The sequence below is a fragment of the Oncorhynchus mykiss genome, chromosome 28, assembly GCF_013265735.2.
Source record: "Oncorhynchus mykiss isolate Arlee chromosome 28, USDA_OmykA_1.1, whole genome shotgun sequence".
Classification (NCBI taxonomy): domain Eukaryota; kingdom Metazoa; phylum Chordata; class Actinopteri; order Salmoniformes; family Salmonidae; genus Oncorhynchus; species Oncorhynchus mykiss.
The window spans coordinates 1,753,059-1,767,515 of NC_048592.1; the positions used below are offsets into that span (position 1 = coordinate 1,753,059).

The following is a 14,457-nucleotide window of genomic DNA, read 5'->3' on the forward strand; positions in this document are numbered from 1 at the left end:
ATCTGGGACATCATGTCTCGCTCCATCCACCAACGCCACGTTGCACCACAGACTGTCCAGGAGTTGGCGGATGCTTTAGTATAGGTCTGGGAGGAGATCCCTCAGGAGACCATCCGCCACCTCATCAGGAGCATGCCCAGGCGTTGTAGGGAGGTCATACAGGCACGTGGAGGCCACACACACTACTGAGCCTCATTTTGACTTGTTTTAAGGACATTACATCAAAGTTGGATCAGCCTGTAGTGTAGTTTTCCACTTTAATTTTGAGTGTGACTCCAAAGCCAGACCGCCATGGGTTGTTAAATTTGATTTCCATTGATAATTTGTGTGATTCTGTTGTCAGCACATTCAACTATGTAAAGAAAAAAGTATTTAATAAGAATATTTCATTCATTCAGATCTAGGATGTGTTATTTTAGTGTTCCCTTTATTTTTTTGAGCAGTGTATAACAACCTGTGAAAGTGTCCGAGTATCTGGACTACTCACCACTAAGTAGTTGTTTTGTCTTATGTTTGGTTTTGATTATTGTATGGTCTGTTATTGAGATGTGTTGTTGTAAACTGTCTTAAAAGCAATTACAAAACAGCCTAAAAAGCACTGATATTTTCATACGTCTTTATTGTGTGTAAACAAACTGAAGAGCGCATCAGCCAGGTTCTTGATCATTGGTATCATTAACATGATCAATATTGTACATAAATATCATGATTAAAACATGATCATTATAATAAATAACATTTTAAAATAACTCACTGCTACTGTAACAGTTCTGTCAAGCAGGGTAACCATCTCAAAGAGCTGTGTGTGTGTGTAAAATTATGCAATTAATGTGGACATTGTGGTTAACTGTTCGTCTATGTAAATTAAGTTTGTGTGTGCGATTTAAGATTGACACATAGTCCAGAGGTTTAATGGGTTAGTAGGTCATCAAATCAGTAACAACTTTCCAGATTCCATTAAAAAGGGTTGCAAAAATAACCCTATTAAATCAACAAAACAGTTCTCCAAGAATCAGTCATGTAGTGTTATGCACGAGTTCAACAGAATATCTGCTTAGTAATAATTACTCACATGAACAACATATGTACAATTAATTAAAACAAACTAACATCTGTAATAAAAAAAATATATATAAACTACCATAATCAGAACCACAGACAAGTTAGTGTTATAGGGTTAGTTTGACTGTTTGAATATGCAGGTAGTGTATTCTCTTCACCGACTGTTTCTTCACCCTGACAGCATCCCAAATGGTACCCTACTCCCCATTTAGTGCACTACTTTTGCCCAGAGCCATATACGGGCTCTGGACAAAAGGAGTGCTCTATATAGGGTGCCATTTGGGACGTAATCCCAACCTGAAGGACAGCCTCGCCGAGGCACAGGGTCTACAACAACCACAGCCTGCTTCTGTCATCAAGGACTCATTTTGATTAATTCCGCTGCTCTATGGATCGCTCCACATGTCAGTCTGAACCTGCCATCCTAGTCATTTGTGCGGATGTCAAAATGACGTGATTCATATCAGGCCCAACTCATCGGTTTCTGGGACCAATCAGAACAGTCAAAAATGTTGACACATTTTCAAAGGGTCAGGGAGGAAAGCAAATCCCGACTCATTGTGGAGAAGAAACGTTAGATGGGTAGCCAGGCAAAGATGTACTGTAGTTTGACCATAGCTGGGTAGTGGGCACACTTGGCCCAAAGCCTGTTTAACATGGGCAGCACCACTGAGGGCTTTCATCATTTTGAGGCTCTATAGTACAGTGTACATCTATGGGTTACACTGACAGCTTACATCTAAGCTATTAGCTCTGTGTGTGTGTCCAGTAAGATTGAACAGCCTCATCTCAAGCTCTCTCTCTAACTGGGCTCCCAAGTGGCGCAGCGTCTAAGGCACTGCATCTCAGTGCAAGAGGCGCCACTACAGTCCTTGGTTCGAATCCAGGCTGTATCACATAGGGTGGCGCACAATTGGCACAGCGTCATCCGAGTTTGGCCGGGGTAGGCCGTCATGTGTAAATAATAATTTGTTCTTAACTGACTTGCCTAGTTAAATTAAAGGTTAAATAAAAAATTAAAACTGCTTTTAAGGCTTCCAAGCTAAGGATCAAAGACTGACAGTCCCAGATTATGCACCATGACGGGCAAGGGAGGGTAACTTGGGTGGCGTTCACTTTGCACTGGCCTCATTTTAGCTTAATTTGCCTTTCTAAAATGCTTCAAGGGTTTACCAAAACAAATAAATCATGTAAAATGCCCAAAAACAGAACATGAAATCAGTGTTGCGAAGTAGCAGTCTTTTCGAGGGTCATGTCATAATTGAAGACTTTCTTCCACTGAGCCATGCCAGGGCCTGAGTGATTAAAAACAGGGAAGAGACAGTAGTTGAACATGTTAAAACTAATTGAACTAGTAATGCAGTCACCCTACTGCTCCTTCGGGAGTGAGTAAATGTTCTTCATCATCCAGTTTGGAAACACATTGAACAGACTAAAGGGAAGGAGGAGGAAAACTTTGTTTTTTAATTTCCAGTTTAAATAAATATTATTTTAAAAGCCCCCCCCCCCCTTGCTCCTGCGGATCTCCTCTCCCCTGTTTGTGTGGCTTTGGGGTGAAGTTTCCCCTAGGTACACATCTAGGAGATCAGCTTCCCATCCCACAATCTTAACCATAGCCATTTAAAAGGGGAAATGCGAAACTGACCCAAGATCAGCATCTAGGGGCAACTTCAACCTACACGTGTGTGTGTGTGTGTGTGTGTCTATGTGAAGTTCTGTAGGGGCTCACTAACACGCATGCAGGCCCAGTACAGAGCCCGGCCCAGGGTAAGGAGTACCAGCAGGATCAGCACGGCCCAGGAGGCATAGATACCCCCATATTCCTGGGCCTTCACCCACGTACCAGCCTACAGAGAGAGAGAGAGAGAAAGAAAAAGGAGAGCATGTAACATTTTTATTTTTTGCAATGTGTTTAGTGGTGAGATGGGTCCTACAGACACAGAACAGAGTGAGAGAGAACACTTAACAAGGGTTTTAGGCAGTGGACATGGCAATGTTTGATACATCTATGATATGGGTTTGTCAAGTAATGTAGAGTGGACAGTATCGAGGGTGTACTCACCACCAGCCCAGCAGTGGAGATGCTGAAAAGCAAGCATAGTAGAAAACACCACAAGCTCCGCCTTCGAGGGTACCTCTGACCAATAGAGGAGCTGCATGTCGAAGGGTGTTGCAAAAGAGAGGGAAAAATGGACTGTAAACATTAAATAGAAAGGGTAATTTTCCTGGAGAAATTGTCCCACTTGCTTCGGCTGTCCAAAAGAACTTCATAGGTTTAAATTGTTAGTTGCTGAAGCAAGTCCTACTAATAAAAGGTTGTGTAAGAGTAACAGCTCAGACTTGAGAGGTTGCACACAAGTTAGTAAGGAGCTTATCCTGATGCCTAATGCTACAGGCTAATGGTACAATCATCCAGCCACAACTATGAGCATGCCCTCCGATATAACGTTGCCACCAGCCACCACTGGAGAACATTATTTTTAGCATATTGTATAATCCCTTTTAAATGGACTCCTCTATTGACTGGGTACTGTGTGGACAGATAGAAACTCACACTTTCTTGCAGTGTGGGCACCTGGCGAGTGTCCTGTCAGTAAACTCTGTCCACTGAAACACATTACAAGACACTTATGTCAATATGATAGAGTATACATCCCAAATGGCACCTTATTGCCTAAATAGCGCACTACTTTTGACCAGAGCCATATGGGTTCTACTCAAAAGTAGTGCACTAAATAAGGAGTAGGGTACCATTTTGGATGCGGTCAGGGTGAGAGGAAACAGTCAGTGAAGAGAATACATACACACTACCTGCATATTCAAAGACACAATCTAACCATGTAACATTAACTTGTGTGGTTTTAAATGTGGTAATAGTTTGTTTTAATTAATTGTACAGACACACTGGCCAGTTTTAGGTACACCACCCCATTCACGGAAATGGATCGCTCCCAGACAGTGAGTCACATGGCTGTGGCTTGCCATATAAAGCAGACAGACAGACATTCAATTGAATGTTGGAATGGGCAAAACTTTGAGCGTGATATGATCGTCGGTGCCAGGCACGCCGAATCCAGTATCTCAGAAACTGCCGCCCTCCTGGGCTTTTCACTCACAACAGTGTCTATGGGTTCCCGAGAATGGTGCGACAAACAAACATCCAGTCAGTGGCAGTCCTGTGGTCGAAAGCAGCTTGTTGAGGAGGTCGAAGGAGAACGGCAAGAATCGCGTAAGCCAACAGGCGGGCCATAAACAGACATAACGATGCAGTACAACACTGGTGTGCAGAACAGCATCGTGGAACGCACAACTCGTTGATCCTTGTCACGGATGGGCTACTGCAGCAGACAACCACACCGGGTTCCACTCCTATCAGCTAAAAACAAGAAGTGGCTCCAGTGGGCACGCGGTCCCCAACACTGGACAATTGAGGAGTGGAAAAACATTGAATGGTCCAGCAAATCCCGGTTCCTGTTGCGTCATGCTGATGGCAGAGTCAGGATTTGGTGTAAGCAGCAGTCCATGGCCCCATCCTGCCTGGTGTCAAAGGTACAGGCTGGTGGCGGTGGTGTACCGCTGTCCAATCTGCAGCAACTGCGCGATGCCATCGCGGCAGCTTGGACCAACATCCCTGGGGAATGTTTCCGACTTGTAGAATCCATGCCCGAAGAATTCAGGCTGTCAGCTGTCATAGAGGCGAATAAACTGGCCAGTGTATTTGTTGTTCATGTAAGAATAAATAATACTAATCAGATTATGTTGCACTCGTGTTCGTGTGCATAGCACTAAATGATTGATTCTTGGAGAACTTGTATTTTTGTTTTGTTGATTTAATAGGGTTATATTTGCAAACCTTATTTTAACTGGAATCTGGAAAGAATTTACACTTATTTGATTACCTAATCACCCAATAAGCCTTAAACTGGACAATGTTTCCAAATCTTAACCACACACACACACCTCATTTACCTATAGACACAATCAAACATTTGGGCCCTGGTGCCCTTTTGGCGGGAATACGGTTATATTTGGGATGCATCCTACTGTATATGATGGCTGTGAGAGAGGTGAGGGAAGGGTCGTACCAAGAAAGTATTGCTGCAGTGTCCACAGGAGACCCGAGCTCCGGCCGGCTGGGGGTCAGGGCTGGCTGGACCAGGGTGGACCGGACCCAGGTTTATTATCCTCTTACTGGGGGAAGACGACCACATAGCTCACTGATCAGTCTACAAGCCAGTATTCCTAGATTTAAATGCAACAGAGCGTAACCATACCTGTCAACTACAATGTTTACATTTAAGTCATTTTAGCAGACGCTCTTTTCCAGAGTCACAGTTAGTGCATTCATGTTTAGAAGGGAAAACAACCTCACAGCACAAGTAGACCCTTATTCGAAATAGCTGCTATCAGCAGAATCAGTGCCAGGATGGCAAAACAGCAACCACAACTCACTGTTCAGTCTACAAGTCAGTATTCTTAGCTAGGTTTAAATGCTACAGAGCGTAAGTTCCATACAAGTCACCTAACTTATCTGCATTAGGCTATCTGGGTTAGCCTAATGCAGCCCTTAAAGGAAAACTCCACCAAGAAACTAAGTCCATTATTGATATAGTCCCAAAATGTTTTGCATGTCAACAATCCAGTTTACAAGATATATAACTTTCAAAATAGAAAAAGACAGCTGGTACGAGCCTCATATGATGCAAATCGCAGCATTAAAAAAATGCATCATACAGGCATTATTTCTGTAGTTTGAAAGTGATATATCTTGACAACTTAGTTACACAGGAATACACATTGGGGGACCTGTTGTAATTCATGTCCTACATAGTCCTAGTTCACAGTAATCATTACTTGTACAGTTGAAGTCGAAGTTTACATACACAAATGTAATGTTAAACTATTGTTTTGGCAAGTCGGTTAGGACATCTATTTTGTGCATGACACAAGTCATTTTTCCCACAATTGTTTACAGACAGATTTCACTGTATCACAATGGGTCAGAAGCTTACACCCACTAAGTTGACTGTGCCTTTAAACAGCTGGGAAAATTCCAGAAAATTATGTAATGGCTTTAAAGCTTCTGATAGGCTAATTGACATCATTTGAGTCAATTGGAGGTGTACATTGCCTTGCGAAAGTATTCGGCCCCCTTGAACTTTGCGACTTTTTGCCACATTTCAGGCTTCAAACATAAAGATATAAAACTGTATTTTTTTGTGAAGAATCAACAACAAGTGGGACACAATCATGAAGTGGAACGACATTTATTGGATATTTCAAACTTTTTTAACAAATCAAAAACTGAAAAATTGGGCATGCAAAATTATTCAGCCCCTTTACTTTCAGTGCAGCAAACTCTCTCCAGAAGTTCAGTGAGGATCTCTGAATGATCCAATGTTGACCTAAATGACTAATGATGATAAATACAATCCACCTGTGTGTAATCAAGTCTCCGTATAAATGCACCTGCACTGTGATAGTCTCAGAGGTCCGTTAAAAGCGCAGAGAACATCATGAAGAACAAGGAACACACCAAGCAGGTCCGAGATACTGTTGTGAAGAAGTTTAAAGCCGGATTTGGATACAAAAAGATTTCCCAAGCTTTAAACATCCCAAGGAGCACTGTGCAAGCGATAATATTGAAATGGAAGGAATATCAGACCACTGCAAATCTACCAAGACCTGGCCGTCCCTCTAAACTTTCAGCTCATACAAGGAGAAGACTGATCAGAGATGCAGCCAAGAGGCCCATGATCACTCTGGATGAACTGCAGAGATCTACAGCTGTGGTGGGAGACTCTGTCCATAGGACAACAATCAGTCGTATATTGCACAAATCTGGCCTTTATGGAAGAGTGGCAAGAAGAAAGCCATTTCTTAAAGATATCCATAAAAAGTGTTGTTTAAAGTTTGCCACAAGCCACCTGGGAGACACACCAAACATGTGGAAGAAGGTGCTCTGGTCAGATGAAACCAAAATTGAACTTTTTGGCAACAATGCAAAACGTTATGTTTGGCGTAAAAGCAACAACTCATCACCCTGAACACACCATCCCCACTGTCAAACATGGTGGTGGCAGCATCATGGTTTGGGCCTGCTTTTCTTCAGCAGGGACAGGGAAGATGGTTAAAATTGATGGGAAGATGGATGGAGCCAAATACAGGACCATTCTGGAAGAAAACCTGATGGAGTCTGCAAAAGACCTGAGACTGGGATGGAGATGTCTTCTAACAAGACAATGATCCAAAACATAAAGCAAAATCTACAATGGAATGGTTCAAAAATAAACATATCCAGGTGTTAGAATGGCCAAGTCAAAGTCCAGACCTGAATCCAATCGAGAATCTGTGGAAAGAACTGAAAACTGCTGTTCACAAATGCTCTCCATCCAACCTCACTGAGCTCGAGCTGTTTTGCAAGGAGGAATGGGAAAAAAAATGTCAGTCTCTTGATGTGCAAAACTGATAGACATACCCCAAGCGACTTACAGCTGTAATCGCAGCAAAAGGTGGCGCTACAAAGTATTAACTTAAGGGGGCTGAATAATTTTGCACGCCCAATTTTTCAGTTTTTGATTTGTTAAAAAAGTTTGAAATATCCAAAAAATGTCGTTCCACTTCATGATTGTGTCCCACTTGTTGTTGATTCTTCACAAAAAAATAGTTTTATATCTTTATGTTTGAAGCCTGAAATGTGGCAAAAGGCCGCAAAGTTCAAGGGGGCCGAATACTTTCGCAAGGCACTGTACCTGTGGATGTTTTTCAAGGCCTACCTTCAAACTCAGTGCTTTGCTTGACATCATGGGAAAATATAAAGAAATCAGCCAAGACCTCAGAAAAAAATATAAATCAATTGTAGACCTCCACAAGTCTAGTTCATCCGTGAGAGCAATTTCCAAACGCTTGAAGGTACCACGTTCATCTGTACAAACAATCGTACGCAAGTATAAACACCATGGGACCATGCAGCCGTCATACCGCTCAGGAAGGAGAGGCATTCTGTCTCCTAGAGATGAACGTCCTTTGGTGTTAAAAGTGCAAATCAGTCCCAGAACAACAGCAAATGACCTTGTGAAGATGCTGGAGGAAACAGGTACAAAAGTATCTATATCCACAGTAAAACCAGTCTTATATCGACATAACCTGAAAGACTGCTCAGGAAGGAAGAAGCCACTGCTCCAAAACCGCCATAAAAAAGACAGGATGGTTTGCAACTGCACATGGGGACAAAGATTGTACTTCTTGGAGAAATATCCTCTGGTCTGGTGAAAAAAATAGAACTGTTTGGCCATAATTATCATCATTATGTTTGGAGGAAAAAGGGGGAGGCTTGCAAGCCGAAGAACACCATCCCAACCGTGAAGCACGGGGGTGGCAGCATCATGTTGTGGGGTTGCTTTGCTGCAGGAGGGACTGGTGCACTTCACAAAATAGCATCATAAGGACGGAAAATTGTGGATATATTGAAGCAACATCTCAAGACATCAGTCAGGAAGCTAAAGCTTGGTCGCAAATGGGTCTTCCAAATGGACTATGACCCCAAGCATACTTCCAAAGTTGTGGCAAAATGGCTTAAGGACAACAAAGTCAAGGTATTGGAGTGGCCATCACAAAGCCCTGACCTCAATCCCATAGAAAATGTGTGGGCATAAGTGAAAAAGCATGTGCGAGCAAGGAGGCCTACAAACCTGACTCAGTTACACCAGCTCTGTCAGAAGGAATGGGCCAAAATTCACCCAACTTATGGTGGGAAGCTTGTGGAAGGCCACCTAAAATGTTTGACCCAAGTTAAACCATTTAAAAGGCAATACTACCAAATACTAATTGAGTGTATGTAAACTTCTGACCCACTGGGAATGTGATGAAAGAAATAAAAGCTGAAATAAATCCCCGCTTTCTTATTCTGAAATTTCACATTTTTAAAATAAAGTGGTGATCCTAACTGACCTAAAACAGGGAATTTTTACCTGGATTAAATGTCAGGAATTGTGATAAACTGAGTTTAAATGTATTTGGTTAAGGTGTATGTAAACTTCCAACTTCAACTGTGTGTGTGTGTATGTGTATGTGTAATATATATATATATATATATATATATATATATATATATATATATATATATATATATATATATATATATATATATGCGCCCTGAGACACTGTTGCCTTGACTGAAGTTGCATCTGCTGCTGCCAGGTAATGTTGTTTTTTGAAGGGACGGAATCATTTCTCATATAACCGTTGTTGTCTGTCTTCCTCCCTCTTTGATTATGTGGCTACATCCCAAATGACAGCCTATTTCCCTATAGTGTATTACTTAATTCCCTATATAGTCCACTATAACCAGGGCCCATCTAGCCAAAAGTAGTGCACTAAATAGTAAATATGGTGCCAATTGGGATGCATCCAGTCTCTCTTCCACACACTCCTTCTCACTTAACCCTCTTCCCTCCCTCTTACCAGTAGGGCCGGGGACAGGCGATCCTCTGGGAGGTGACTTTGCAGATGAGCAGACAGTTACAGGGGCAGCGGACATACTTCTTCCCTGCAGGCGCATTCTTGATGGGCTACAGAGGGAGACAGAGACAAAAGGAGAGGGACACGGAATGGTTAACAAGTTCAATTCCATTTCAAATAAATCCGTTGGCAACGGCGCTGGTCCCATGAATCTGTTTATTTTCAAAAAGCTTCCACATGGAATTATAACTTGTCCTAACCTTTTATCTTAAACCTAGGGTCAATTCAGGAAGTAAACTGAAATTCCACATTCAAGTTCAGAGAAGCAATGAGGGAAATTCCAATGTCAGATTACTTCCTGAATTGAAATGGAATTAACCCTGACATGCAGGTTTATGTGGTAGGTCACCCACCCAGCCTGCCCACTGTATACAACTTGTATGACTATGTCTATAGATGTGATGACACTACAGATATGTGTTACCCACCGTAGCCTCGTTGCAGACCCCACACTTGACCACATGCTGGTGGATCTTCCCCTCCACGCTGATGAGGCTCTGACACACTCTACAGCTGATGCCTGGCACGCTGCCACTCTCTGGGGAGGTGAGAGGAGAGTACGGAGGAGGGTCCTCCCCCATAAGCACTGAGGGCTGGGTGGGGCTGGGGAAGGGAGGAAAGCCTGAAACAGAGGGGGTTGGGGGGGGGGGGGGGGTGAACATGAACGTTTTGGTCATTTAGCAGACACTCTTATTCAGAGTGATTTACAATCAGTGCATGCAACTAAGGTAGGAAAGACAACCACATATTAGTCATCGCAAGTAAAACATTCTTCAATAAAGCCCTGATTTCGTTGCTAGTTGCCATGGCACCCTAAGCACAGAGCTCCCTATACATTTGTACATATAGTTATTTTTAAATGCTTTTTTTTATCAGCCCTTTTGTTTTTGATAACATTGTTTTTATTGCATATATCTGGTGTTTTAGAACCACAGATTTGCAGATTGACTGACAGAATACAGATAGAGTAAGTAGTGCACTGAACCATGAAAGGGTTACACGGAAAGTACTATTCCGTTTTTTTCCTTTTAAATGAGGATTAACAAGATTGAGATTTGAGTCTTGAGTTCCAACAAAAAAGGAGCTTTATAAAAGGACTGCAGGGGCTTATCTGTGTGTGTGTGTAGTACTATTATCGCGGAAATATGCAATTACCATTGTAATATTTCAAAAACAAAGAATTTAAGGTATTATGATGTGAACAAACACCTGTGTTACTGCAACTCATGCCACTGTTCTGCTATTTCCGTAGATACAGTAGCCCCTCCCCAGACAACAGTAATTGGTCGACGTCTTATCTTGCAGTAATTATAAGCTTATTGAATGGCCCAAAGCGGTGCCAATCAAATCAGATGCTTCGGTACACGCCTCAAACGAGATTAGCACACTAGCTAGTTAGCGTGAACATACTGGCGGTATATCTTCAAATGGTGATACAAATATTACTGACATGTTTTATTTCTGCAGGCCACTATAACATAACACGTGGATCATCAGGATATGGTAATTTGCATATTCTGTATTGAGAAATGGATTATAGCGAGGCTAGCTAGTTAGAAATCTTGCAGCAGACAACTAGCTAGCTAGCTCAATGCACACAACTCAACATAAGTGTTTTGTTAGTTACATCCGTTTAACTATGATGCCTAAACGATAAATGCATAAAACGCTTTAAGGTTATAGAGAAATATTGCCAGCCAACTAAGTTAACTAACCGGCATGGTTGCGTCAACCGCTAGCTGGCTAGCAACCACAATATATTCCCCAGATAAATCAGTGCAGACACAACATCGTCGTTACTATGTTTTACCAAATACGCGCTGTTCATGTTCCTAGCTAGACAGCAACTTGGGCTCTGGCTATCTGGAAATCATAGGAACCGATGAGTTGTCAGCTAGCTAACCAGTCGACTGCCTTGGCTAGGTTGGAGAACATCCATGGCATGTATACTCACTTTGTGGCTTATTTGGTAAACCATAAGGAGCCGATCCAGGTGACACTCCGCCGTTACCACCCCCAAGACCACCATCTCCGAGATCTGCCAGTAGCGGGGACCTCTCTCCGTCCGCCATACCGAAAGCAAGGCGTGGGGGTAATAGGACTGTGTAAAGCGATGATATGGAGCCGTTGCGTCTGGGATTGTGCCGGGAAAGTAACGTATGCGTCACATGATCACGAGTTCGCTACTGCGACTCTGTCGGACCATGTACTTACTCCCTCATAATAATTGATCAACACAGCCCACGGCCACAACTACCTTATAATAAAACAATATTGAATAATAACAAACAATAATGGTAAGCTATAGCAAAGAGGGTGTTGCTAAATGTAGCACAATGAGAACAAACCACAAATACACTCGTGTAACACAGGTTGAATAATTGTATTTCTTGAAATGCAAACAATATTCAATGTAACAGACCAAATATATTCCATGAACAGAGTCAAGACTTTATAATGAAAACCATGGAACTCTAATCCATAGTGGCAGTAATGACAATACCCATCTTTTCTGCTTCATAACAGAAGATGGAAGCTCTGCACTCACCTGTGCACATTCCTACCTACTCCTCTCAACTCAAGCCTGTTACATGCATTGGTAACAAAAGCCTGCATATTTAGGCCAAGCACAGGCGCAAAGTCCTTTGTTGGAAATGCAGAAAAAATGTGGTAGTGCAGTTTGTATAATATTGGGAATTTCACCCTAACTTGCAATGTCATTCATTGCAGGTTGCTTTGATCCATGAAGCGGTTCATAGGTAGATTGACCTCCGGCCCCTGTCTTTCACTGTAGAACTGGGCTTTTCCCGCCTGACTTTGTACTGGGTGCGGAAGTTGTAGGCCCAGTTTACTGTCGAGAGAGAAGTAAGGATTTAATGAGTTGGGAGGGGAAAAGAGAGAGACAGTTTGTGTCAAACAGAGTCAGACAGAACATTTTGTATTTTTATTTAACCAGGCAAGTCGGTAAAGAACTAATTGTTATTTACAATGACGGCTAACCCCGCCAAACCCTAACCCGGACCACGCTGGGCCAATTGTGCGCCGCCCAATAACGGTCAGTTGTGATAACGCCTGGAATCAAACCAGGGTCTGTAGTGATACCTCTAGCACTGAGATACAGTGCCTTAGACCGCTGCGCCACTCAGGAGCCCAAAACTTTCAAACGAAACAACAAGAGCAGATGTGTAGTTTCAACAAGTGTAGCTATTTATTTCCATGAGCACTATTACAAATGATTTTGTTGTTTTAGCCTAGAACATCTATTAGCGAATTCCTATGAATATTATAAGGGGATCAAAGTCTATACATTTGAGCGCTTAGAATTTACGCCCGAAAGGTGGAATTGAACCACTCTGCCGATAAGCAGCTACAGGTTTGAAGCCTGCACCTCGGACCACCGATGCTCATCTGGACAAAGGGAGAGGAAAAGAGGGGATTTTCAGTCATGGCTGAGATGACAGATGTTGTAGATAGAGATAAAACACTTCTCTCCTTATGAAGAAAAAAGGAGCATGAGAGGAGGTCAGCAAATCGTAGCAAAGAGTTTTCTGGCTGTGGACTGATATCCTGGAACTCTTTGCAGAAGGATGACAGGCAAGCAACTTGGAAGTATGGTGTTTGCAGAACAAGGACTTTCTCCTTCACATCTATCCAGGACTATATCTGTTGCTTTGGTGTCTGGCAGTTGGATTTTCACCTGAGGATGGGGAAAAAGTTAATATACAGTACTAGTCAAAAGTTTGGACACGTCTACTCATTCAAGGGTTTTTCTTCATTTTGACTATTTTCTACATTGTAGAATAATAGTGAATCAAATCCAATGTTATTTGTCACATGCGCTGAATACAACAGGTGTGGTGGACCTTACAGTGAAATGATGATTTACAAGCCCTTAACCAACAATGCAGTTTTAAGAAAAATGAGTGTTCGATAAGTAAAAAATAGAAAATAAAAGTAACAAATAATTAAAAAGCAGCAGTAAAATAACAATAGCGAGGCTATATACAGGGGGTACCGGTACAGAATCAAGGTGCGGGGCACCGGTTAGTCGAGGTAATTGAGATATGTACATTTAGGTAGAGTTTAAGTGACTATGCATAGATAATAAACAGAGAGTAGCAGAAGCATAAAAAAGGGGTCTGGGTAGCCCTTTGATTAGCTGTTCAGGAGTCGTATGGCTTGGTGGTAGAAGCTGTTTAGAAGCCTTTTGGACCTAGACTTGGCACTCCAGTACAGATTGCCGTTCGGTAGCAGAGAGAAGACTCTATGACTAGGGTGGCTGGAGTCTTTGACAATTTTTAGGGCCTTCCTCTGACACCGCCTGGTATAGAGGTCCTGGATTGCAGGACGCTTGGTCCCAGTGATGTACTGGGCCGTACGCACTACCCTCTGTCGTTCCTTGCGGTCGGAGGCCGAGCAGTTGCCATACCAGGCAGTGATGCAACGAGTCAGGATGCTCTCGATGGTGCAGCTGTACAACCTTTCGAGGATCTGAGGTCCCATGCCAAATCTTTTCAGTCTCCTGAGCGGGAATAGCTTAGCTCAACAGTTTTGTCCTGCCCTCTTCACGACTGTCTTTGTGTGTTTGGACCATGATAGTTTGTTGGTGATGTAGACACCAAGGAGCTTGAAGCTCTCAACCTGCTCCACTTCAGCCCCATCAATGAGAATGGGGGCGTGCTCGGTCCTCCTTTTCCTGTAGTCTACAATCATCTCCTTTGTCTTGATCAAGTTGAGGGAGATGTTGTTGTCCTGGCACCACACGGCCAGGTCTCTGACCTCCTCCATATAGGCTGTCTCATCGTTGTCGGTGATCAGGCCTACCACTGTTGTGTCATTGGCAAACTTGATGATGGTGTTGGAGTCATGCCTGGC

The 14,457-nt window shown here is 42.7% G+C and overlaps 1 protein-coding gene and 1 non-coding gene across 3 annotated transcripts; both read right to left on the minus strand.

The window, feature by feature from the left end:
- Nucleotides 1-602: 602 nt before the first annotated feature.
- Nucleotides 603-11,786, minus strand: pip4p1a (phosphatidylinositol-4,5-bisphosphate 4-phosphatase 1a). 2 transcript variants are annotated; one of them, XM_021588770.2, is made up of 8 exons: nucleotides 11,537-11,786; nucleotides 10,011-10,204; nucleotides 9,526-9,632; nucleotides 5,148-5,253; nucleotides 3,617-3,669; nucleotides 3,125-3,215; nucleotides 2,796-2,909; nucleotides 603-2,357 (listed from the first exon to the last, which is right to left on the minus strand). In XM_021588770.2, the coding sequence occupies exons 1-8, from the start codon at nucleotides 11,652-11,654 to the stop codon at nucleotides 2,313-2,315; spliced, it is 828 nt and encodes a 275-aa protein (XP_021444445.1). In that variant the 5' UTR covers nucleotides 11,655-11,786; the 3' UTR covers nucleotides 603-2,312. The 2 variants fall into 2 exon arrangements, with proteins under 2 accessions (XP_021444445.1, XP_021444446.1); XM_021588771.2 differs by having other exon boundaries at nucleotides 603-2,909; nucleotides 11,537-11,784.
- Nucleotides 11,787-12,909: 1,123 nt separating this feature from the next.
- On the minus strand, nucleotides 12,910-12,996 carry trnastop-uca. Its single transcript has one exon. It is a non-coding gene; the product is annotated as a tRNA-Sec (tRNA).
- Between the last annotated feature and the right edge of the window lie 1,461 nt (nucleotides 12,997-14,457).